This window comes from Chlamydotis macqueenii, chromosome 12, assembly GCF_036417535.1.
Source record: "Chlamydotis macqueenii isolate bChlMac1 chromosome 12, bChlMac1.mat, whole genome shotgun sequence".
NCBI lineage: Eukaryota > Metazoa > Chordata > Aves > Otidiformes > Otididae > Chlamydotis > Chlamydotis macqueenii.
Window position 1 is genome coordinate 4,250,700 of NC_141567.1, and position 27,233 is coordinate 4,277,932.

General features: G+C 42.2%; 1 protein-coding gene across 1 annotated transcript; it reads right to left on the reverse strand.

The window, feature by feature from the left end:
* Positions 1 to 2,093: 2,093 nt before the first annotated feature.
* SYNM (synemin) lies at positions 2,094 to 25,930 on the reverse strand. Its single transcript, XM_010119769.2, has 4 exons — positions 25,081 to 25,930; positions 18,182 to 18,306; positions 11,142 to 11,215; positions 2,094 to 9,613 (listed from the first exon to the last, which is right to left on the reverse strand). The coding sequence occupies exons 1-4, from the start codon at positions 25,864 to 25,866 to the stop codon at positions 5,799 to 5,801; spliced, it is 4,800 nt and encodes a 1,599-aa protein (XP_010118071.2). The 5' UTR covers positions 25,867 to 25,930; the 3' UTR covers positions 2,094 to 5,798.
* Between the last annotated feature and the right edge of the window lie 1,303 nt (positions 25,931 to 27,233).

Below are 27,233 nucleotides of genomic sequence, written 5' to 3' on the forward strand. Positions count from 1 at the left end.
GCATACACTCTCTGCAATACAAAATTAAAATGGCAAATAATGTCGATAAACTATAACACCTGTATCTCCCCGCCTGTTTGCAGGGCCACAAAAAGCTGACAAAACAAAGATCAAATAAGACAGACAGACTGAAACATCAACACACCAAGAGTCATCTCCTGACTACTGTCCCAAAGCACATTTCTATCAGGAAACAAGACCTGTATGACTGGCTTCTCATTCTTAAAGATGAATCCAGTTTTTCCATTTCTCCTATCCATCATGAAGACCCAGTGTCCCTTCTTTGCATGAAATACTGGGGAAAAAAAATTACTTGAAGATAAATTGGTTACACAGATGAGTACAGGAATAAAATTAATAGAGGTGAGCGTATTTCTTGCACTCTTTGTCTTTTCAGAGTATTAGTCACTGTATTTTTATTTCCTTTAATAAAAAGAAAACTCACTGCAATTCAGTACAAAAGAAGTAAAATAAAGATAAAATTCAGGCATCTATATCTGCTTGTGGATTACAAATTAACTTATTAACTTCTTGTATACATCTAGATTTTAGTTTTCTATTTTAGTCAGAGTAATTTTTTTTACTGTAGAATGAATCACGAAAGTTAAAGGAAAATAGAAGTTTTAACCTGACAGAGGCATTTTGGTTCAAGTATATTGTTTGTCTTATTGGGTCTATAAAACCTGAAGCAAATTCTACCTAGTATTAGGGTTCAGCATCGCTTAACTTTCTCACTGCAGTTGAACAAAGTAGGCTTGATTCCAGCTGTAAATTCCTGCCACACCAGCTTCACATTGCGATTTGGAAATGAAAGCCAAAACAAATACCAGTGGATTGTGATAACGCAGTAGCTGGAGATAACATCTTTCAAAACCAGAGTTTTTCCAAGCTGAAGGAAAACTTGCACTGTTTGCTGGGCACACTGCTTGTTATTTTGCTCACATTTGTTTGCAGGAATATATCAGGGAAAAAAAAAATCCGTTCTACCTTTGAAACTATTTCAATTTGGAGTATGAATAAACACCCTTCCCCCCCACCTCCCATTTAATTTTAAGCTCTTCTTTCTTGAGTTTAAAATTGAGAAACTCCCGTATTTTAATCCCATCTTTAAAATGTTATCACAACTGACAAGTGTGTCAAAGCCAGGAAACTGAAAAGAAATCTTAAGCGGTGCATTAAACAGCAACCCACCGTGAGTCCCGTTCCTTACTATTCAGAGACATGCTTCAGGTTTCAGAAAAATCTCATCTTCACCATTTTGACACTTTAAACAGCAATACTACTTAACTTAGGAGATGAAGGTTGAAAATAGGTTTTTCTGACAGACGCCACTTTCAGTGGAAACTATTTTGCTGATCATTTAACCACCTTCAGAATACGCTGTGATTTGGTCAGTAGCTTCAGATAATGTTTTTTCCCTGTTTTGCAATAAGTGGAGAACTGTGGTTTTTTCTCAGTGGATTAAAAAGGGATGGTCTCCTTAGAAAGTCTCACCCTTTCACACAAAAACCTCATTATGAGCCATTTCTTTAATCAAGAGAAAATTGGGTTAAAAGCATATTATCTTCATTACAAATGAAGTATGGGGTTAAAGAGAAAAATAAATTTCACAGCATAGAGAAATGTACTGTTTAAAAATATATATATATCCTTTTCCATTAAAGGTATAAACGTGCATAAAAAGGCTTTCTTTACTAGAAAAGGGTAAAAGTTAAGACTTACCTTGGTCAAATCCCAGGATCCAAAAAGACTGTGATGCTGGCCACTCCAGGAGTTCCACCTTCTGTGTTGTTTCACGCTCTGCCTCTCCCACTACCTGCTGTCGAGCTCCAGAACCACTGCTTCTCCACCCACGCTGTGTGTAGTTGCCATACAGAACATGCTATGCTTTGCCATCATTTCTATTATCACCTTGAAAGAGGTATGCCTTTGCTGGAATTAAAAATTACATTAATTCTTTGAACCAAAATTACCTCATCAGTCTTAGAGGCCTGAGAGCAAGATATTTATAGACATGAAGGTTTTTTTTTCACTTTGACCCTGCAACCTTAAAAACACCAGACAGGGGGAAAAAAAAAAAAGAAACATCTGCATTGGTTTTGATTGTTTAATACTCAAGAGTGAAAAAGTGTAAAATCACAAAGCTTATACCACCACAAAAATGCAGTTTCATTGCAAATGACCAAAACAACACAAGCTGCCTGCAAAGTTTCACACAGCTGACACCAACAAACCCAGTTTCAACATTCTTACTGTCTTCTTAAACACCTGCTATTCACAAACGTCAGTCACTGCAGAGCTTTAGGTCTCTCACACATCCTTCTTTGTATTCTATAAAGCTATATTTGCTTTCTAGACCAGTGGTTTACACCTTTGGAAAACAGTGCCCCACTTCTGATCTATATCAGCATATAAATACACAGTTTTTACCCCTCTAATTACTAATTATATTTTAAAAGCATTTTGTTTAATCCAAACTCAGCAGTAAAGCTGTTATTTGTATTTAATGAAAAGCACAACTTAAATGAGTAAGCTTCAGAAGTGCATGCTGACCGAGGTTATATTACCCATCCTTTCAGCCACGGGTTATCATACTTAAGTGTAAAGTGATTGTACGGGGTGAGTTAGTACACCAGAGAGTAGGTTATATTTGCTCTTACTAGAAAGGCGTGCACCTGCGGCCCTCATTCTGCAAATGCAACCATCAGGCCTGCGGGATGCGACTGTCCACCTAACGGCATTTTGGTGCCTGAAGGTGATGTTATCCAAAAGCTGTCATTATGGCAAAATGTCTCATGCTAATGAGAACTAAATGGAGAAATCGGCTGCTTACAGAAACATTTTTAAAACTTAAAACCCTTTTAACAAGAGCTATCTTTGTTTTCACAGCCTGAAAGTATTCACGCAAAGGAACTCCGCATGCCTTTAAATGTTATGCTCATGCACATTTCCAGTTCCCTACAATTAACTAGCTTTCCGACAGTTGATCCTGATATTAAATAGAACTAAAGAAAGGACAGAGAACAACTTTTTCCCCTCCAGACAATCAAAACAGAAATACATCTTGGTATAACCTACTACATCTGACAGTGATGTCTAAAGGAATTTTTAAAGAGCTGTTGTTGCCTCAGTGGAAACAATACTGATCTTTTTCTTTTTCCTCCTTCAATGCTAAGGCCATCTGCATGTTATGATTCACTTTCCCCTGACTGGTTTATTCCCTCATCTGACATGATAATCCTCTGAGCAGGTGAAGATAAAACACAACAGAGTGTTGGTAAAGTTGCTCCTAGGGAGCACGTCTGTTAACAGTTCCACGAGGTATCAGAAAATGGGTTTGACCTTGTAAGTAGCTTTTTGATTACAAAATACATTTTCTGCAGATATTCTTAGATCTGTTTTACAGAGAATGTTTAAGTCTAAGCTTCGAAAAAAACTTTGAGAAAACTAACACTGATTATTTTTTAAACTCTGTTGCTTATTACAGACCTGACTTCTTCCTTCATGCAGTTATTTAATACTTGAAGTACAGAATGTGATTGCTTGCAGTTAGGCATCTAGCTGGAAAATTCTGGCTTGTACGTGATTATTAAAGTAAATACCGAGATGTTACCATCTTTAAAATCATAGAGTCAGCTAAGGAAACAAAAGTATAGGACGATATTAGAAGTGTTACAATTAATAACACCCTATTTATAAACAGAAGCACAAGAACTTTTTTGAGCACGTGTGAATAATTTTGAAAAAATATTATTATCCATTACACAGTGAGCAGCCTAAATAAGCTTAGCGTACATGCCTTTAGTGCTTCTACACAACTCCGTTTCCTATTCATTTTCCAGCTGTTGGTTAGACTTCCAATTTCAACAAATGATTTCATAGTACATGATCAGAAAATATCCAACTCTGAGTACACCCGTACTCACACTTACACAAAATGAGGAAAAAGTACAGAAAATTTTGCAGTGCAGACAAACCTCCTAAGTTAATCTTTGGAACATTAATAGCTCTGTACAGTTTCAAACTTAGTTACTAAGGCACACAACAATTAAACTGTCCCAGATGTGAAACAGCATGATATGTCAGTCAGCACGGAGCTTCTCTTCAGCTCTGCGTTTACATTCATATTATAAAGCAGCAGTCAGTCTTGAAAAACCTAGCTTCTGTTAATATTAAGGAATCTGAAAAGTGACTAAGCCATGCCAGACTAAGGTAGTTTAACTGGATTCTAATATGGATCAGCACACACAAAAGTATGCTTACATAACTACAAGAAAAAAATAAAAATCCTAAGTCAGCGGCCACCGGACTGGCACCCGGCAGCCATCCGGATACAGGTGAGCTTCTGCTCCGCGGAGCTGGTGTGAGAGCGCGGTGAGGGAGTGCGCGCGTGTCCGCGCGTGTGAAAATAGCAGCTTCTCATTTGTGTATCTTACTTCTCATGTGTGTCCAGTATGGTATCTTCTTACCCCAGTGACAAAAATATATTTTGGCTGCTATTTTGGTACTGCTAGCACTGCACAGTTTAGATCCGGACTCTGAAGGCACTGAATTATAAGTGTAACATTAAATGATGTCCTTCATTTAACCAATGTGCAATCCAAGTGAAATTAGCTTATTTTGAAATGATTTAAGTAGAAATCAACTTTGGCCTGAGGCAAGTGTTACAATCAGAAGGAAAAAAAAGAAGACAAAAAAAAGGAAAATTCAAACCTCAGGCTGGGTTCGCAGGGCTCTAACTGAAAAGGGCATCTTCTCATTTGTAAACAAAGAAAGGATTATCTGGAAATGGCTTGACACAAAATGATCCTAAGTGTCACCAATGCCATTTCTGCAAGTTTTCTTCAAAACAGAAGACGTTAGCTAATTTCACTGTGTTAAGAAATGGGGCATTATGTAATCATGTTTGACACTTCACGCTTACCTTGGGCAATACCTACTATCAAGGTAAGGCAAGACCGCAAGACAAGGTGGTGTTATTCATGTACACAGCCACTGAAGCTGTAAAGAGAAAAACTATCCAGCCGATTTGCAAAATTTGTTCTCTTTTTAAAAGATATTAAATGTACTACTGTGTAATGGTAAAAATTACCATTTCTCATTAGGAATACTGTCAGAAATTCTTGCTTCAGTGTTACATCTTTCTTTTCTACGCTGCATTCTAGCTATACAAATAATGTCATTTTTGTCAGTTCTTACTGTGCTTAAGTTTGATCCTACAGAATTGTATTTATTTTTCATAGCTGTAGTAACTGTATCTTAAAATGTTTTCATTAGGTATTGCATATAAGTACAGAGAAACGGAACTGGAAATCAGCTACCTACCACTCTCATTATTCTTATATTGTTACATTTGTGGTTAGTAGCTTGAGATTTAAATAGAATTGCTGAATATTTTAGTAACCAAGTGCAATACAGTATTTAAAAAAAAAAATGGAAAGGTCCTATTCAAGCACAAACTTATTAATTGACCTGCTATAAAACAAACAAAAAATATAATCCTTTGTATTCTCTAGTAGCAAATTCCTGTCTCTATGGATGGAAAAACCTGAAATCATTGGACACAGGTCTCTGAGAAAAAACACATTAATAGCATGATTATCCCAAAAATAAAATTTCCAATGATGTAAAAAGTGTGCTGAATAGGTAGAGGCTTACATTCAATACTTCTCAGTCCACTATTAATAATCTAAATAGTTTGAGTGTTTTCCATCCCTTTTTTCTTTTTTTTTTAAAAAAAAGGATAATCAAAAACACGTATAAACAAATTGCTAAGTAGACGTCATTAAAGAGTCCTTTTAAAACCACTGTCCATCATTATCATCATCATCTTCCTCCTCATGGTCCAGATAGAGAAGAGCGACTTTCTTTTCATCAGAAATAACTGACCTTTGGTCTACCATTCTTTGCAACTGTACAGTTTTATCAAAAAATGACTTTTCCACTACCTTTTCACCATGATCTTGAGAAAAACTGGAGAGAACATAGTCGCCTCTTTTATTTTTATTTTCTACAATCTGGTCACTTTCAACTATGATCTGTGGCTGACTAACAGAAGGGTCTTGCTTATTGGATACGAACACTGTTGCTTGTTCTCCACTTTTTACTGCAGATATTCCACCCATATTGGAAACATCCATTTGAAAAGTAAAAGATGTTTCCTTAGATCCTACTTTAATATGCTTTATAGACCTACTGCTCTCAGATGACTCTTCTGTTTGTGAAACATCTTCCAGCGTTTCAGAAATAGGTCTTGTAAAGATTATTTGCTCAGCATGAGTTTCTACAGGAGTTATTTTAACATGCTTGAAAGACCTACTGATATCTGAGCTTCCTTCGTTCTCTGCAAGATGTCCTTCTTCGTTAATGAGCTCTGGAGTTCCAGAAAGAGAGCCCTGATATATGATTTGTTCAGTGGTTTTAACTCCCACTTGACCTAGTCTAACACGCTTTATTGAGCCTTCTGAAAGAGTCTGGTCTTCCAGTTCACTGATCTCTGTATGCTCAGAGACAGGCCCGTGGTAGATGATTTTTTCAGCTGTCATAAACTCTTGGGGACCCAACTGAACGTGTCTGACTGAACTTTCTGTTTGTGAGAAGTCTCTAGTGTCACTGACCTCCACTTTACCAGAGATTGGTCCTTCAAAGATAACTTGCTCAGTATGGATCTCTTTTGGACCTAACCTGAAGTGCCTTATTGATCTGCCAACATCCGCAGACCCTTCCGTCTGAGAAAGGTTACCTGAGCTATTAAGCTCCAGAGAGTGTGAAACTGGCCCTTCAAAAGAGACTTCTTCAGTTACTTGCCTTGATCCTACTGTGACATGTCTTGTGGACCTGCTGAAGTCTGTTGAAAACTGAGAAAGATTTCCAGAATCAACTTCTTCTACAGTTGTGGTAATAGGCCCTGTATAAATTACTTCTTCTATGGTTTGGATTTCTTTAGGACCCAGCTTAAAATGCTTCACCGATCGGCTAAACTCTGATGATCCTTCTGTCTGAACAAGATGTTCTGTAGCACTGAGCTCCGCTGCTTCAGATCCAGGCCCTTCATATACGATCTGCTCAAATCTCTGAACTTCTGCTGGACCAACCTTAATATGCCTTATGGATTCAGTCTCATCAGTTGATTGCGGTGAGTGAGAGACTTGTCCAAAACCCGCATTTTCCAAAACCGAACTATCATAAATAACTTCTTCAGTGGTACGATACCCTGTGCCACCACTCCTCCTCATTGTGGATGACTTATAAATTTCTTGATCAGCCAAAGGAGTGCGTTTATCACTGCGGGAAGAAATATCTACTTCTATATTGCTTCTACCATCAACAACTCTCTCCGAGCTCTCTTTTTTCAGAGAACGCAATGTTGCCCTCTCCTTCTCACTTGCAATTACTTCATCAAGTTTAGATACATCGAATTCATCAGTATTAAGGGTCTGTGACATACTGACTTCAGCAACAATTTTCACCAGTCCACCCTCCTCCGATTGATCGACTTTTTTGATATCAAATTCTAAGCTACTAGAGTCAGCTTGATTTTCTTTTGTTAATGCAGACAGCTCCTCTTTCACACTTTCTGGGAGACTGCCCTCCAACTGTTCCAAAGCTTCCTTCAATTGATGTTTAGGGTCCTTCGTTTCCTTTGATAAAAGCCCTTTTATTGAAGTCTGAAATTCATGGGGAATTTTAATTTCTTTTTCCATAACAATGGATTCAACATGCGATGTTTCAGCTTCAGGATGCTCTTTTAAAATATGGGCACTTGCTTCCTCCCCTACCACTTGATATGCTTCTTCTGGAGAGCTTACACCTTCATCTCTTTTACTTTGTGTGCCTTGCAAAAATTCATCTTGCCAAGAATATTTAATAGTTGATTCTTCTTCTATATGAATTTGCCCATATACTGAGTCATCATCTTTTTCATTCATAACAGGATGATCATCAGGAACAGATACAAAATATTTGTTTTCAATAGGTGAGTCATCTTCCTCAGTTACTTCTTCCACATGAGTGAAACTCCCATGGCGTTGTTTCTTCTTTTTAACATCTTCATATGTGAATGTTACGTTTTGTTCCTCCTCATCACCGTAACGCCTCTCTCTCTCAGGGAATGTATCTTCCACTTCTTCTACTTCAAAAGGTGTTGAAAAATCAGTCCTTTCATCAGTGGCATAATCTAGTGGCTCCTCTACAATCTCAACATTAACAGACATATTCTTTTTGCCCTCCTGTCCTTTCAGGCCATGATGTACTATATCTTCTATCTCCTCTTTGGAAGGAGTTCGCTCGACACCCTCTCGAACCACTTTTCCAACATCCTGGTTTGATAGACCTCCTACGTCAGCTTCATCAGAAACATCTATGTTTTCTTGAACTTGAGATTGCACTGTCACCTCAGTCTTCATTTTCCCATCGTCTGGTTGTTCCTTCTTATTAAAATAGGTCACTTTCGTGTCTGTTGATATTTGTGAACTGGAAGACTGCGTAAAACTTTTAAGAATGTCAGCAACAATATTCTCTGCTATATTTTCAGTTGACAGAGTACCCATTTTATCACTTCTGGCACTAATTCGCTCTTCATCTTTTAGGCTGGATTCTGCTTCTGAAATACCCACTTTGTGAATTTCAGCAGGCTTAGTTACATGGTCATATGTTTCTTTTCTTTCATAAGTTTTAAAACCTTGTAACCTTATTTCTTTATTGCTCTCAGATTCTTTGCCGGGAGCAGGCTTTTCAAGACTGATAGGTATCTCAATGGCTTCTTTGCTTCTTGATTCCAAGGTCACATTTGTATCTTTTTTGGTTGATTCGCTTTTCAAAGTTCTTGCATTAGAAATATCACTCCTTGTTACCTTCTGGTTAATGACTTCCTCGCGGATATATTTTTTCTGCTCAGTATTCCTTCCAAAATCAACATTTCTTTCTTCTAGAAAAGGTTTCTCATCTGTTTTCTTTTTCTCCTCCCTTGTTTGTTCCTCTAGCTTATCTTTTTCTTTCAGCAGAGATGTTTTCTCTTCAGTTGGTTTGCTGCCTCCTCTTCTTTCTGTTCGTGTGGTCCGCGTTTCAGTTATGGTTTCTTCATATTTAGTCGGTTTATAACTGGTATTCAGCTCGTACATTGGAAATCTAGTGAAGCTTGGTTTTGTTCTTATATTTTCAGAAATCCCTGGCTTTGTGTCAGGCTTGTGATCCTTGTCTGATCTTTCAGCCTGCGTTGATTCTTTTGAAAAGGATACTGTGGATGAAGTTGTAACTTCTGTTTTCTTTCCTTCTGGAACTGTCTTCCGCTGCATTTCAGTGTTTTTCCAGCTACTGGAGCCTGGAGTAAATGTTCTTAATTCTTTGTGATCTGTTACAATCCTTTCATCCTTTGTAACAGTTGTTGAAGGGCGATATACTGAACCAAGTACATCTCTTCCAAAAGCTCTTCTGCTAGCTGTTGTCTGTGATCCAGACTGTGTTAATTCTGAATAACGTGCAGAACTGCTAGTATTTGTCACTGGCATCCTGTGTCTCGTATCAGTGATCCTGATAGCTGGTGAAGCTTTATTTCTATTTCTTTCTTGATAGGTAGAATAAACATCAGTGTAGTTATATGAAGTGTTTATAATATCTGCAACAACAGCATAGGTGACCAAACATTAAAATAATGGCTTTTATCTAAAATGATATAAAATAAACAGGGCATGAACTAGGAAATGTTATACTAAATTTCTGAAAGAAATAATACCTTCATTTTCAGTGCAGCTTTGTAGAGGCATTCCTGGAGGTTTGGCATGATATTTAAGTCTATGCATAAATTATACTCAAACTGAAAGCAAAGCTTTTTACCAAGTTGCAAGTTCTTGTTAATTTTACCTGTTGTGAACTACTATTACGGTGTTTACTTCAGAATTACACCTTTTGTGTTTATATTAATGTTCACTTACATTTACAACTTCGTATTTAACCATATATGCTAATATCCTAGGCTTAGTTTTTTGCTTCATTAGTTCAAGTGGCCTGAAGTTTCTCTGTTCCTAATAAGAATTAATGGCATACCTGCCATCACGTACTGGAATTGAAAACACAAATACAGCCCTTCATAGCCACAAGATGCAACAAGGTACAACAACTGAGAGAAATAAAGAACCTTTTAGGCTGTATCTATACAATTCAATAAAATGTACCAGGAGTCATTGTCTGGCTCTAAGACCAACCAACACTGCACAACTCAAATCTCCTACTCCTAAAGAAGCTAGTCACATCTCCTCTGACTTTTGGCAGTGTTTCCTGGTCTGTGGTAACCACTGAATATGCCTGAGCATCATCTGCAAAAGCAGCGGCTAGTCCAGATCAAAACTGTGCCAGGGACAGTGCTAACGATTCACAGCGTAGGCAATTCTGTGTGAGCGTTTTAATTTACAACGACAGACACAGCCTGCAAATCTCTTCTGGGACTACTGTCTGTAATAGTTCGATGATTTTAAGACCACACATTGTTAAACTCAGGAGTGTTACTGAGACTAATTCTGTTATTAATAAGAATGGCCACAGCAGTCAGATCGAAGGTCCATCTTATCTAGTGTCCTGTTTACAGCAACCATCAGTAGATACATAGGGAAGAGTATTGGAAGTAAATAGTGATACTTCCCTGGTATACTCTCACAGCCTCCAGAGATTTGCAGCTCCTAAGATAGAAATGGTATCTTTATGTTTAGTAAGTCTTTGATTTTTCCTTCATTAGTAAGCTAAAATTTCTCTTTAAAACCACGCAACCTTTTTAACGCTCACAATGCCTCATGATGGTGAATTCCATGGTTTTAAGTACGTGTTTTGTTAAATACCTGTTGCTTTACACTTCAAAACTCTCTTAAGAGCTACAGGCATCCAAAAGTACTTGCACTGTTACAGCTATGAAGCATCACTCCCTACTCACTTTCTCCACTTGTGTCATGGTTTTATAAATTATCTTATATAGAATAGCACTATGTTCATTTATAATATTAACACTCAAAATCAATTCAATATTCACTTTGTAATACACTCATAAAAAGCATGCTTCAGGAATACTATAGCACAATAGTTTCCATTTATATTTAAATTATATTAAGTTACACTTAATTTCATTCAACATTCATTTTTTAATATTAATTTTTTACCTTGAGGCAATTTCCCTGCATGCTGATCTCTCCATGTAATAATCCACTGGTTGCTCTCCCCTTCTAACAAAGCTCTGCAAAATACATAAAAAGGCATTCTATTAAAATACTGGGAAGAATTATCATGATATTTAACATTTATAAGTCTTAGAAACTGAAACAATTGTCCTGGAGTCAGCTCAGATCCTGAGTATTTTTCACATCCCATATTTTTATTACTGGGAATAAGAAAACTGTTGCATCTTCCAGACTCCTAGTTTGCAGAATCCAGTTCTTTAAAACAATGCAATCATCTTCTTACAGGACATGACAGCAGCAGACATAGTATAATTTTAGATCAAGTCTTCCACATTAATCAATATACTGCTTCCTGACACGGACAAGATCCACTGATTCCCATTATGGAATCATACAAGCTAGCAATTTTTTCCAGAGTGATGATCCTGTAACAGCGTTAGGAGAAAACAAAGCCAAACAAAAGTTAACAGATATTCAGTAAAGCTTTCTCCAAGAAACGCATGAACATGTTTTAAAAAGAAAAGGCAAAATAAAAAAAAAATATTTGCAAGCCAATAGTCAGCAGCGTTCCTGCTGGTAAAATACCAAAGGTGGTGTTGCAGTGTGATGTATGAGGGAACTGTTACAGCCAGGATTTGTACGCTCTGTCCTTTTCAAATGGAAATTGAAGGAAAGTATTACTACTTCCATCAAACACTGGCTAGTTTTGGAGAAAACAACTTACAGAATTAAAGTCACTATTCTTAGATCCTATTCAATTCTAAATCAACACAACATATTTTACAACAAATGACTAGAAATATTATTTGTGACAGAAACTGCTTGGTTTCTTTTAATGACATCTGTTTGTCCCCTCTGTCCCCCAGCCTGCCATCCATTCTTTTCTGCAGTGACTCTCTAACAGCTTCCCTCCTTCCAGGAAGCCACCACTTCCACAGGATTATTGTGGTCAAGCTCCCTCTTGTTCACCAACCAAGACACCGTGCTAGCTCTGCAGCGATCGATCAGAAATGGTCAGGACACCAATCTTTACTTTATGGAAGTTATATACAAGCAAATAGCAGAAGCAGGCAACAACTGTTGATAACGTCCTTCATCAGCTTGTCTACGACCTATTCCTGGTGTGCTAACACACAGAATGGAGACTCTTTGAGTTGCCTCTTCTTTGCTGGCCATGCACGTTAGCTGTTCCTGGAGACATTATACCCAGCTGATTGCTTCAGCACACTGGCCATCCTTCCTTCCTTCCAACCATTGTTCCCTGGACAGCATGCACCTACAAGGGCCGCACTCCCTCAGGACCCATCCGACAGCAGCCACAGGCTTGTTCTGCTCCTGCATAAAGTTCCTACCCTACATTTCCTCCTTTCTGCAGTAGTGGGAAATAGTCCAGAGGTACATTTGCCACAGCGATTAGCACAACTGAGGGACAAACCACCTTCAGGAGTAATTGCTCTGCATTAAGAATACTGAAATAGGCACACAGCACACTTCTGTCCCCTGAGGGGGCGGAAGACTAAATGCCTTCTCTAGAATTACCCAGCTGCTCTAAAAAAAAAAAAACTAAACAAAATTTTTGTCTTCTTTCCTATACCAAACACAGAAAGTAGATATTAGGGTGACCTTATTCAGTCCTAGAAGTTTTAGAGATGGTTATCCAGTAAGAGTGGATCTCAGAATTCCTGATATATTCTCTGGAAATCTTTGCGTGCTTTCCTTCCCTCCTGCTGTCTATATGCTTATACTGTTTGACATAAAACATGTACAGTAATTTTTTTAAAAAGAAGAAGAAAAGCAGTTTGTCCCTTTTCTACTTTTGCAGGGCCACAAGCTCTGTTATTATAAAAAAAAAAAAAAAAAAAAAAAAGTGCTCAACTGCAGCATTCTGGTGCAACAGCTTAGAAATTCTACGGCAGGTTCTTTTACTATGGAACAGAATGCTATAATTAGTACCGTAACCTCGGTGGGTTTATATTCCCTTCTGCTAATGAGATACCTGTGTCATCATTTCCGGGTTTGGAAACGCCAGATGTTTTGCACTGATAACACACAGCTGCAACGTGAAAGTTGTCAAGAGTCAGGCTGGAGGGTTATGATAGCCAAGGCTTCTGACTCCCCGGCGGGGGGAGTTGAAGGCAATCTAGCAGTGTGGTATAGACACATTTGCTGGGCATTTCTGTCAAAATGAACAATGCAGGCATTCTAAATGTCACCTGTAGATTTCACACTTCAGAAGACTGATCGCTTTGGACATTTTATGCTTCTTTGGTTTCTGACTGCCTCTAGATTCAGTAGGACAATGCTACATCAGCAAAATATCATTAGAAGGGTTTTCTTTGCAACCATGGATTTGCCTAGATTCAGAAGAAAAGCCAGGTTAGAATTACTAAACGTATTTACAGATCACTTTCCCCCTTCTAACAGGCTCAGATGGACGCCTTTACTTCTATTTCGGTAGTGAAATTCAACCCTAGCATAACCTTTATTAACTAAAGCCAAAGTAAAAGCAATTTCTCTTCCTCCACGTTAAGAGAAGCTTTATAGGAATTAGATCACTTCAACATGTATAGAGAACGTTCCCAAGACCAAACACCTGATCTGATGAAGGTAGCGAGTACCAAGCAAACGGCTCCGATCGACTCGTGCTGGAGAAGCTGGTGGTGACGTTGCAGAAACATATCAAGGAGCTGGCATCGAAAGCGTTAACCATGACGAAGGAAACGAGGAATGTGGGTAGTTTGACTACGGATTTCTGGCTGCTGTTAAAACAACAGTTGTTCAGTTGCTGCAGCAACGTATGAAGTCACTAAAAATAAGTTCCAAGCGGTAACTGTATATGGCAAAGGGCAACAGCACACAGAAAAGTTGGATCTGAGATGTTACTACTGAAAATATGTTGTATATGAAAATGAAAGGCAAAGCTTTGTGAAACCTCTATAAAACTGGGCAGTGAATCAGTGTTTTACTGTACGCAGTTCATAATACGTATGTCCTCAAGCTTACTGGATAAATAAGAAAATGTTAAATTGACTTTGGCTGAATAAACTAGCATGAGAAACTGTAGTGTAACGTACTGAGCACTGGCCTGGAAGTCAGCAAACTCGGGTTGTGTTCCTCAGCTTGACCACAGCTTCAGTTTCTGCAAGCCATTTTGCTCCTCTGTTCCTTTGCATCCTTTCCTAACACTAATCATTCAACCTATAACCTCTTCGTGGTGAGGACTGCTTTTAAACTTACTTAAACTGCCTGAAGAACAGGGTGTTAATCTCAGCTGTATGAACCCCTAAGGATTCACATTAGTAACAAAAAAACTCCTCCATGAAGGACTCTTCTAAAAAATACCATGTCAGCTACTGCCTGGAAATCAGACCCCAAATGACAGATACACACATTGTGTTAATACTTAAAGTGTTGCCAGAAAATATTCCAACTGCACCTTTAACTCATCTCATTAATAAATGTAATTTATCAAAAGTCAGCAACAATGTGCTGGTCAGCCTGAAACCCCGCAGCGTGCTGGATGACAACAGAAATAACCGCTCCATGAAAGCGGGTGGATGAGATAAACTGGTTGGGGCGGGGAGAGAAAAGTTACCAAAACCAAAAGGATGCAATGCAAACGTTGTCATGGTCATTCACAGCAGCGACGACTCTGTCTCAACTACAGAAACTCAAAATCTCAGATGGGAGCAGTTAGCCAGCAGGCTGTAAAAATTTATCCTATCCTGAGTATTTGAGAAGGAGTTATAAAATAAAACAAAACAAACCACCTCTCCAGGATGTGGAATGCAGGAAGCATTTTTAGGGGTAAAGGCCACTCCTCATCTTTTTTCCATCACGGGATGGGAGGACAAGGATTATGTCAAGAACAGCAGGTAACTGCATGCATGTTAAATTCCCTGCGTGTAGAAAACTCAGACTGTTCTCAAAATAAGCACAGGAATAGGAAATATTGGATGGTACAAGTTGTAAACAGGAAATAATCAAACTGGCTGAAAAAGCTGTGGTGAGCAGCTGAGGAGGCCTTAATGCTGGTGGTGATTTCTTGAGAGGAAGGCATGGAAAGGGTGAGAAGAAGTGTTGGAGGAAACCAACTGAAGGAGGACTGGAATATTCCTTGACAAGTGAGAGATCCTGACAATGACCATGACAAATAAATAAATAAATAAATAAATAAATAAATAAGGCTTTTTTAGCCCCTGCTGCTTCAAAATGCAGCGTGGTAACCTGGAACACAGAACAAAACTGCAAGATGCTTGATACATATTTTCCTCATCACTGGTGAAAAAGGATTGGGAATGAAGATTCCCAAGAAGTATAATTTCATAAAGCCACATAAGACACATATTTCACTTCCTGAGCGAGCCTCAGCTCCCACAGCAGGAAGGGTGAGCAGAATCAGAGAGGAAATACGCTTGCTCCTCAGGGAAGGGTGTTCCTTGCTATAGTGATACTTCTGGTCAGTCCAGGAGCAATGCTGAGTAACGGAAAGATCTGGCATTAAAATAGGAGCTGTAAAACAAAGAGATAATACAGGGCAGGAGGTACAAAGAAAGCTCCAAGAAGCAGACCAGATACCCCACCCTGAACCTATAATGCTAGGAGAAGAGGAGGTGGCAGGGCCCTCATGGAAACCTCTCAAAGCAAAGGTCAGGATGTTGAACTAAGCGTGAATACACGCCTTTCGTTTCCAATACGCATAAGCAAGGTATATGCCAGCATCCTTCAGAAACAAACTGAAGCTGCCTTCCCATGCCCTGGTAAAAGGACCTGGGAGAGGAGCAGGATTTGTAGAAGTACACAGATCAGCAGTCCAGAGTTCTTTTACTAAACTGCTTACTAACTGGATCCATCCCAGTTCCCTCCCACAGCAGTGCTGATAAAGGCACACCGTAGGGAAGGCATCATTTTCTTAAGTGAAGTGAGAATAAGAAGAAAAGAGGAATAGGTAAAACTGCATAAATGCAGAAACACAAATCAAAACAATCACTTGTCAGCAGGATTAGATAGCCTGTCTTCTGATCTGTAGCAAGGCCCCTTTCTCTGTTTTCAACTGAAGATCTTTTTCAGTAGGTAGATGCTCATTCATCCTCTAAAGTCTACCTTGCCAAGGCAACCGGTGATACAAGCTGCATTCACTACCATCAGGTGAAGAAACCCTACAGGTGAAGGAGCTTCTTAACTGGGCAACAAACATATGCTGCAGGTGATGCTGAATTGTTCTCCTTTCATTAACCAAGGCACAGAATCCTCAGACAAACCAATAATGCTCAAATAATCAGGGATATGATCTCTGGAGGAGCTCCAGATGGTAATGGGCTTACAAGGTTTATAAAGCAGAAGCACTGGCGGTTCAATTATTAACTAACAGCGTGTCCAAACAACTAAATATCTGGGCATTATCATTCCTACTTCTGGATGAACACCATCATCAAAGCAATTCTGAAGCTTCTGTTATTGTGCAAGTGCTAATCCCATTTTGCAGATGAGGGAACTGAGGGGGAAAGCTTAAGTCACAACCGTAAAAGTCAACATCAGAGCTAGGATTAAATGTATAAGATTCATATGTTTTAGCAGAGTTAACAGAATTGAATTGACACACACAGACAAGGATCACAATTGGCTACCATTTCCACAGTCTCTTCCACCAGTAATGCTCCAGACAGTACTGGCTTTCCAAGGATCACAAGGATCCTGTTCCACCAACAAACATCCAGGTGCTGTTGCTCTCCAATTGACAGGGTATTGTTTGTCCCACATACTGCCTGGGATTTCATCTCATCCAGATGCCAGTGTTGTTCCGTACCTCACAGCACACAGTACTTGAGGCATCTTGAACAGACCGGTTTTGCTCTTTGATGGACTACGGACATCCTTTGTTCACTAGTCTGTGGTAAAGGCACTCAGAAGTTACTATTTCAGTTGCTGCAGCAACGTATGAAGCTTCTCATCTTTTAAGTTATGAAATTGCAATTAAATTTCATATTTATCAGTGGATTGCTTTAGTCTACACGTTTCACCCATAATTCAGCTGCTGCCATCTTTATCCAGGCTTAGACGCTTATTGGTTCATAGCAATGTTACACCCTTAGGACACTGCGTTAACGCTTTAGGGTACAGAAGCGGTTAAACATATAACTGGTAATACCACTGTCTGTTTATGCTGCTTGAATATGAATAATGCACACAATATAGACAGACTAATGCCTGAGGGAAATAGAAGATGAAAGTAGGCTGACGGCTGACAGCAATTTTTTGCAAATTATTACTTGGCTCAATAAGAATCACACTTCTCTCTTTGAAGATCAGTATCTCAACAAAATTTATTGAAAATATTGTCCCAGTTGTAGAAAAAAAAAAAATCTTTACTGTAAAGTAGTATCTACCTTCACTTCATAGGTTTTTCACCACTATTCCACAACTCAAACAAGAACGAGGAACTCACTAACCATACCAGTGCTGCAGGTGGACACTACTCAACATATCTAAATGATGCAATGTGCCGTGTAAGTTGACCAATAGCAACTACGCTACCTCATGTCTTACTGATTGCTATTTAGGGATACTGGTTCCTCAGCCTGTAGTCAAATATTGCATCAACAATTCACATCAACTTGGCCAGGATTAAGTTAGTTTCCTACATATCACTATATTTGCACAAAGTTAACAGGATTCCTATGGATTATATTTGCTTCTCTAACATGTTGTTCTGGGGACAGAGGAATAGAATGAATAGTTTTGCTTGAGTGATCATATTCCAGTCACCTCTACCCACTGGTAATGGAGCACAGAATGGCACGGTGACCCATGTCACAGAACAAGCCAACAGGGAGCTAAAAACTGACATTAGAGATCCGTTCACTCCATTTAACAAACCACAAAACATACATGATCTGAGACTCTAGAAGTATTTTAGAGTGTATTTTAAATGCTGGAAAGAGGATGAATGAGGCTCCCATATCTATAAAGAGGGATTTAAATTCTCCTGCAGTTAGACAATTGAGTGTGACCGCAATTCTCACCTGTAGGTTTCAATTTCAAGGATGAGGCCTGCCTTCACTTGCAGTAGTTCTTGATAGTCCTTCAGGTAATCTGTGATTGACATGGTCAGGAACTGCTTTTCTTCTTCTAGGGCGTCGATTATCCTCTAAAGAAAAATATTGATTTTTAGTTTTGAACTGTACACTTGAATATCTAATAACTTACAACTTTTAATTAAAAAAAAAAGCACAACCAACTGAGAGAACAATAAATCACTATGTGCCATCACTTTGAAAACCAGAACAGATCAGCTCTAGCACCTACCCAGAGACAATCTGATACCAAAGCAGAGTTTCATGCTAAGATTTCATTTTATGCCTTACTAAGCTAGTTAAATATTTAAGTAAAACCCATTTGGATGCTCTGTATAAGAGTTATCATACATAGCAAGGAAAATACGCTCTTTTATAAAGGAGCTGTATTTTGTCATTTTAAGGGTGTAGATGTACATGTTTAAATCACACATGAGATCAGGAATTTTGGCAATTGCTTTGCCATGAGAACCTAGCCTATTTATCAGTATTTTCATTTCCATAGACATGTGGGTCCAAACCAGGCTTTGGAGTCTAGCATCTGGAGATACTCATAGTGCCTAGAAGGTGAAGGATGAACCTCCAGCACACCTGGAGGTTCGAGCCCAGTTTTCTACAATACTTGGACATCTGCTTTGTAGTCCACCCAACTTTGTCCTAGCTGCCACTCAGAAGATATACAAGGGATTGCTCATTTTCGTCTTAATAACTAAATATAACTTTGGACCCTCATAGCGGGGTGTGCGTGTATGAGAGGCATGCAGTTTATAAGACACCTACAAGCAACTCGAGAGCAGCAGCACTGATGACATAGCAGTTAAGGACTTCCCACCTTTCTTTAACAAGTTTTGGAAATGGATAAAGGGACTGATGAGCAGAAAAATACATTTGAACATACTCTGAAATACTAAGCAGCCAATTAAATACTGAATAACTGTACAGAACAGAAAAATGAAGACTACCAATGAAGACTACGCAACAGAACATTAACATTTGATTTAGACCAAGACAATTGACTCTCATGCTCTTGAGGAGAACATCACGGAAAGCAAGTGCTGTCATCACCGGTGTTACCTCTCACATGAAGGGCAAATTGCCATCTTCCAGAAAAGAAACCCTCCCCTGATAATTGAGAGGAGCTTGTTCAGTGCAGACTCAGAACCCAAAGTATCGATATCAGCTGTTCAGTGCGGTTCGTAACGGCTTCCTCGCTGTGGACAGAACCCACTACCCCAGCTCAACCCTCCCCAGCCAGCAGAGTGATGCTAACCGAAATGCTACAGATTACACTCTGTGCTGGGGGCTGGGAAGACAGAAATTAAATCTCAGCAAAGGCCTGATTCCGTTTTGTTCACATCACCCTGCGCTATGCAAGGACACTGAGCTGTCATTTACAGAGCGAAATCTCATACGCATGGACACCACTGAACAGGAATTCACGACAGCGTGTTTTAGATTGCATCCCAACAAATGCTTTGCAATACAAACTGGAAAATCAAGGCACCAATGGTCTAGCTTTAAAAAAAACTCAAAATACATCATTTATATGCAGCAAGTGCTTAAGTACCACGGTATGAGCAATAGCATGGAAATGAAGATACGGCAGAGGACTCCCAGGGTGGGTAAAGCCAGTATTATATGCTAGGCAGAAATAAGGTTTAAGAACTAAGAATATAAAGTGTTGGCATTTAATATATTTTTTTTTTTTAAGTAAAAGGAAAGCTTTTTGAAGGAAAATCCCTCTATCTTTATACACATGTGGGCATCTCTCTCTATATAACACACATTAATCTACTTCATTTGCAGCTGTCGTTAAACAATTACACTGATGTTTCCTTTGACATGATAAACCTTGCCTACAGTCTTCAGTGTACTTAAAACTCCCTTTTTATGGCAGCAGACCAATCACATCTGCATATCTCAGAAGGCTCTATCCACCATCCAACAGCCTCATCCAGCCCGCAGGAGAGGTAAAGTCCCATACGGGCACACACAGCGGCAAACAGAACCGCTGACCTTTAGCGGCTCTGAGGCAACAATCCCGTTCAAGAACTGACACAATGGAAAATGCCAAGAGGAGAAGGGAAGGGAAGGGAAGTGCCAGGCCCTGCTTTTAAAAGGAAAAGGCTATCCAGCCAGAAAGGACAGGGTGTTGAGAAAACCAGAGGAGTCAGCAAAAGACAAGAAAGACTGGATCTTTATGGGACCAACTTCTACAGGTGGTAAAAACTCCGATACAAAACATGAGGTGATTCAGGTGTTTGTTGCCTCCCCAGTTAAACTAGAGACTGATCTATGCCTATGTTAAAAAGAACTTCATAACACACAGGTCTTGTTGCAATCCCAGAAGAATCCATACAGGGAATCTGTACCCTGGACCACAGAGCGTGGAGCTCTGAAAGACTGGGATATTCACATCTGTCTTAAGGCACAAGAACTTCAGTCCCTCACCCACGAGTTCTATAGTCTGGGTTTGAAAAGCCGCCTAGACCCTACCCATTGGACTTGGAGAGCACTCGGGATCCAAAAATTTGAGTTGAATACAGAGTCCTAATGATTACCATAAGGGGCTACATAACTCCGCCAGCTGTGAAACATTTCCAGAGGAATCCATTCCAACAGGAGCAGACATTGTATAGACTGGATGGCAGGCAGCCACCCCTCCAGCCACTGATGCTTAAACATAAAATGCAGAGGACAACTGGTCTTAAGTCCCATTTCCAAGCGTTCCAAAAAGTCCATAAACCACTTTGGCAAAGCTCAGGGCACTGCAAGTAACAAATTTCCATTTTGCCAAATGTAACCTGCATTGTTGCAGCTGTGTTTGCTTCACACAGGACTTCCTTGGAAAGATTTGTTTCTCCACCACCTCAGGCCCATGCCCCTCTAAATCCTGGTGATGTCCTGCTAGAACTGAGTAACTGAATAGAAGTGATCTTCTCACCCTTCAGATGTTCCTTTACAGGCAGCAGTGGGAAATTGTAGACGGGCAGTAGGGGGAAAAGAATTTACTTGGGTTGAAGCTGCACCTCCTCAGGGAACAGAGAGGTTTCCAGGCTCAGCCCCTTCCATCTGGTCCTGTTTACCCATCCCATAGCTCATTCAGTGGCTCAGCAGGGGAGGAACTGACACTCTGTGCTTAACTGGCTAGAAACTGGTACATGAAAAAAAATCACGTGACATCTTGATTTGAGAAGATGTTTTCTTCTCTGGAGTTCACAACACTGACGCAGGAATCAGTCCTAAACCCACCATATTAGAGAAAAATATCTGCCTCATTTCAAAGCAGCCATGCTTCAAAATAAGCCATGGCCATTTTTACACCCAAAAAACCACGGAGCTTTCTCAAATCACTGAGAGTTTTTGCACAAGCACTGTCACAGCACACAGCTAAAGTTAGGGAAGCAAGAGACCAACAGAGTTCATCCCTTTAGCACCAAGGACCAGAGAAAATTTTCCAAACAATGGATGATTTACAGCTTGCCTGGTTCAGCTAAATTAGAACTCCAAATACATATTTCTGTTTCACATTGCTGAAAGCTTTAGCGAGGGTAAGGACAGTGTGGGAGGCAAAGATGGACTTATAAGGCGACTGGATGATATATGGAAAATGTGAATAAATCTAATTGCCATTGCAGCTGCAATGAACAACAATCACTTGACTTAAATCTCTACATACATATCGTTTCTGCGTGGCACTTGAAATAAATAAGCAGGGAATAGATGCTCTTTAAAGAGAAGTTTAAAACCCATGCTGAACATACTTTGGCCAATAAAAGAAACAACGAGGGAGGGAAAAAAGCTTGGATGACAAGAACAAAACCTGAAACAGCTGCTTCTGCATATTCTGTAATTTTTCCTCCTGGATGTGAGCAAAATAGATTTTATTTCTATGTACATTAGACTGACCACTGGAAAAGGCCTTTCTCATTATAAATCAAACATTTTAAATATGAAAGCCTTCAGAAGTTATAAACCTGATGATATAATTTTCACCAGAATTTAATATTATCTAGATTTATATCCAAAGATAAGACAGCTCACCCGTTTGCAGGTTGGCTATCAAAGCACTTATTTTTTTTCTTGTATTACTAAGATTTTAAGCTATTGTTCCTGTAACACCCAAAGCATGCCAAATGCTTGTGAGAGTTAAAGAGAAGTTTGTTCTGTTGGTATCAAAATAGCAATCCATTTCTGAGTATTGAATCCGGACAATTCAAGGGCATGCATTGATTTAGATTATCTGACTTCTACAGTGGGTTGCTCTGTCTCCACTCGCTCTTCTGAATAAAATTATTTAAAAATACAACCAGATACAGAGGCAACACACTGGTCTAAAAACACCTTGCTGAGCTGAAAAAAAAAAAAGAAAAAAAAAGCCAGGTATCTGAACACACCCATTCTAACTGGCTTTAGCAGAAAAACTTGCAGCACGGATAGCGACTTACACTAAAAGCTCCTATTAAAATAACACCATATTGAAAGGTTTTCAATTTGAGCTATGATGATTCAAGTTCAATTAGATTTTCATTATAAATCCCTCGTAACAAATACAGACAGCAAGGAGGACATATTTTGGAAATCAAAGTAACTTTAAATACTAGTAGGCTTATGTATGTTTATATAAACTTATATTCCTTAAAAAACTAGGGGAAAAAAAAAATGAAGAGGTCTTCTTTTTCTTTACATTTTTACCTGGCTTTGACGGATGGTTAGATTTAATTAATGAGGGATTTACATGTAACATCCTCTTCTAAAGCTTTGGATACATTTAGATACATGAATGGAAGAATGAAGTGTCCTGTCAAAGATGAAAATAAAATTGACTGAAGAGTTAAAAGCCTTTCCGATGACTTCTTACATACCTCATCTGCCTCAGTTCACAGCATCTGCAAACTATGCAGCTTGCAAACAATCTAGCAACGTACAAAAACCAGACACGCAGCAACAGGTCCCAGTCCTTTCCCAACTGCCAGCATCTCCATAATCTACCGCGGCTGCGGACACAATGTGATGATCAGCACATGGGGTTCAGACAAACCCGAGCTCCAGCAGCGTGTTAATAAAAGGCCTAACAATGAACAAAAGAAACGTTGCCCTCAGGAAATCGACGGACGGTCTGGATGATCCAATACGTGCTCGCCTCTCTAAACTGGATGAACTGATATTTTGCTGTTCTGGCATTTGCTGTTCTGTTCACAGGTGCGGGGTGATTGCACACCGTTACACCAAATGTTATTCCAACAGCAAGCAAATTCTCAGCTACAGATGCTGTAACCCTCCATTTAACACCACCAAACGTCCACCTCGAACAAATAACAGTCATCTACAGCGTTAACAGGTCATTTCAAAAAATTCCCACCCTGCTCACTGTCTGTAGCACAGTATCGACTCTTCCTGCCTTTAAACAACTGAAAGTTTTCTTAACTACACTGGGGCCCACAAGCTTTTCTCTAGGCTCAGGGTGCACAGGAGTGCGTGTAAAGCAGGAAGAAAATTCAGATCATTTATCCGATAACGACAGGTCAACCGCAAGTCTCAGGCTAGAGGGGAAGCTTCATGTCCCACCGCACAGGAACTCAGTTTGTCTGCTCCCAGCGACTCCCATGTCCCACGTGCTCATGCCAACCCAAGCAGGAGCCCTGGCAAGCCTGCATGCCAGCTCCGTACTCTTGGGTACTTGCCGAGGACAGGTTGGGAAGCGAGCACCTGTCACCAGGAAGATGTCCTCAGGGTCACCGTCTCCCTTTTGATCCCCACCCTTTGCATCCAGCTCTCCCCAAATGGTGCAGCGGGTCCCAAAGGGACTCCCTGCTCACCCCAGAGAAGGGTTCAGCAGCAACAAGCTCTTGCTGGGCCACCTCCTCTTCCAGCCTGGGTAAATGAACTTCATGAAGTTGAACAAGGCCAAGTGCAAGGTTCTGCACATGGGCTGGGGCAATTCCAGGCACAAACACAGGCTGGGTGGAGAATGGATCACAAGCACCCCTGGGGAGGACTTAAGTGTGCTGGTGGACGAGAAACTCAACATGAGCCGGCAACGTGCGCTTGCAGCCCAGAAAGCCAACTGCATCCTGGGCTGCATCGAAAGGAGTGTGGCCAGCAGGTCCAGAGAGGGGATTGTCCCTCTCTACTCTGCTCTCTACTCACACCTCCAGTACTGTGTCCAGCTCTGGAGCCCCCAACATCAGAAGGATGTGAACCTGTTGGAGAGGGTCCAGAGGAGGCCACGAAGATGATCAGAGGGCTGGAGCACCTTTCCTGTGAGGACAAGCTGAGAGAGTTGGGGCTGTTCAGCCTGGAGAAGAGAAGGCTCCAGGGAGACCTTATAGAGGCCTTCCAGTACCTAAAGAGGGCTTATAGGAAAATTGGGGAGGGACTTTTGAGAAGTGCAGGTAGCGATAGGACGAGGGGTAATGGCTGTAAACGGGAAGAGGGTAGGTTTAGGTTAGACAGAAGGAAGAAATTCTTTACAATGAGGGCGATGAGGCCCGGCCCAGGTCGCCCAGAGAAGCTGTGGATGCCCCATCCCTGGCAGTGCCCAAGGCCAGGCTGGACGCGGCCTGGAGCGACCTGGGCTGGTGGGAGGTGTCCCTGCCCAGGGCTGGGGGGTGGAACTGGATGAGCGTTAAGGTCCCTTCCAGCCCAAACTGTGCTATCGTTCTATTCCATGAAATCCTACTATAGGGAGGCAAAGCCCGGAAAGGAAGCCCAAGCCCAGGCCCAGGCTGGGTCAGAGGGGCCTTGAGAGGGTGTGAGGCAGCTCCCGCAGCAGAGGGAACGAGAGGGATGGGAGTGCCAGGGCCACGGGAGACCGGTGGGAGGTGGAAGGGGGCGGCGGCACCCACCTGGTACTGCTCCAGCTGGGCCCCGTGTTGGTCCTGCAAGGCCAGCAGCTCCTGCTCCAGCCGCTCCCGCAGCTCGTCCAGCTCCCGGCCCTGGCGCTGCAGGTCCTGCAGGTGCTGGCGGCACTGCCGGCTCTCCTCCCGCAGCAGCTCCAGGCTCTCCCGGCTCCGCTGCGCCTCCTGCTCCTCCAGCGCCCGGATCTGCTCCTGGTAGCGCAGCAGGGTCTCCCGGCAGCTCTGGCTCAGCAGCATCTCGTAGGTCTCCTCCAGCTCCTCCAGGCTCAGCCCGGCCAAGGGCGGCGGCAGGGCGGCCAGGTCCAGCCGCAGCTCCCGCATCTCCACCGCCTCCCGCCGCTGCCGCTCCGCCAGGTGCCCGTGCTCGGCCCGCAGCTGCAGCAGCAGCTCCTCCAGGGCCACGCACTCGCCCCGCAGCCGCTCCAGCAGCTCCCGCTGCCCGGCCAGCTCGGGCTCCAGGCGCCGCCGCATCGCCAGCACCTCGGCGCCCAGCAGCCGCAGCTGCTCCAGCTCCCGCCGCAGCCCGTCCCGCTCCAGCTCCGCTTCCAGCTTTGCCCGGCTCAGCTCCTCCAGCTGCATCCGCAGCCAGGCCAGCTCCTGCTCAGGCACCCGCAGCCCGATCAGCTCCTGCTCCCGCAGCTCCGCCAGCTCCCGCGCCAGAAAGCGGTTCTCCTCCTCCAGCTCCCGCACGCGGGATACGAACACCCGCAGCCGGGAGTTGAGCTCCTGCAGCTCCCTCTTCTCGTCCCATCCCGCTTCCCAGCGCCGCCACATCTTGCCTGGGATCGGGGCCGCGCCGGCCCCCGCTGCTGCGTAGCTGCCGCCTCGCCTGAGGGCTCTGCGCGCCGCTCCCGCCGCCGCTCCCGCCAGGGCCCGCCCTGTTCCGTCAGACCACGCCCCCGCTCGTCAGGCCACGCCTCCGCCGCGCCACGCCACGCCCCCGCGCCCGCACCGCTGCCCTGCGGCGCCCCCTGCCGGAGTCCTGGCGCCTCCCGCCAAGTGGCTCCCGGGGGAAGGCGAAGCCCCGCGCCCGGAGCGCCCGGCACCGCTCTGGCCGAACCCCTTCCGCCACGCCCTCGTCCTCCCCTCCCCCGGTGCGGGGCCGTACCGGCTAAGGCCCAGCCTGCTTTTCCATCACTGCCATGGGAGCTCTGTTCCCCAGGAGATCTTTAGATTCACAGAATCATGGAATAGTTTGGGTCGGAGGGGACCTTTGCAGGCCACCCAGTCCAACCCCCCTGCAAGGAGCAGGGACATCTCCAACCGGATCAGGTTGCCCAGAGCCTCACCCAACCTGGCCTTGAACATCTCCTTCAATCTGTGATCCACCGGCTGCTGTTACTGGACCGTGGCTGGGGTTAAGTTAACATAAAGCGTCAAATGCCATTTTAGAACTTTTAAGTTAAGAGAGCCACTGAAATGCCTCCAATTTTGAGCTTGTGTCACAACTGGTAAAAGCTTTGCACAACAGAAAAGCATCTCACCTTAACGCACGGCAGAAGCGCCCGCAGCCAGCGCGTCCCTGCGCCTGATTCTCCTCTGCCTTATTTTGCACCATATATGGGCTGGATCCAGAGAAGTCCTGTCGCTGGCTGCGCCGGAACTGGCTCTGCACGAGCTGCTCACCAAGGAGGCAGTGCAGCATCACACCCGGTATTAGCTACCAAATCAGACAAAAAGACGAGGAGTGACTCATTTCAACTTTTTTTCATCTCCCCAGGCATTCTTTCTCTCCTTCTCTCGCTCACACACACACACACACATATTTAAATGCTGCAGCATTCGGAGTTTTGCAGAAATTTGCTGCTGCACTTCAGGCAGCCAGCTCTGCACAGCTCCCGCCTCTGCTTTCACCCCTCAGGATCACTCCCCACCAAAGCTCACAAAGGGACAGGACTGGAATTTGGCACAAGCCCTGCAAAGACGGGATTAGGGCACAGATGTATCGCACCAATCCACCCTGAGCACAGCACCCCCCTCCCTGCTCTGTCCCCTCTCCCCGAAGCATCCCTCAGCACCGCATCTCTCTGCTGTCAGAAAGGCCAAATTTTGGCTGCTGCCGTGCTCTCCACTGAGTAAGTTTCCTTCTAATCTCAATAAAGCCTCCAGGATTTGAGCCCAACCGACACAGATAAATCACT

Excerpts from the sequence above, each read along its gene's own strand:
- SYNM (XM_010119769.2), bottom strand. The coding sequence starts at position 25,866 with ATGTGGCGGCGCTGGGAAGCGGGATGGGACGAGAAGAGGGAGCTGCAG. Across the intron at positions 18,307-25,080 it reads CCCAGCTGGAGCAGTACCAG|AGGATAATCGACGCCCTAGA; the intron begins GTGGGTGCCGCC and ends ATTTTTCTTTAG. Across the intron at positions 11,216-18,181 it reads CTTGAAATTGAAACCTACAG|AGCTTTGTTAGAAGGGGAGA; the intron begins GTGAGAATTGCG and ends TGTATTTTGCAG.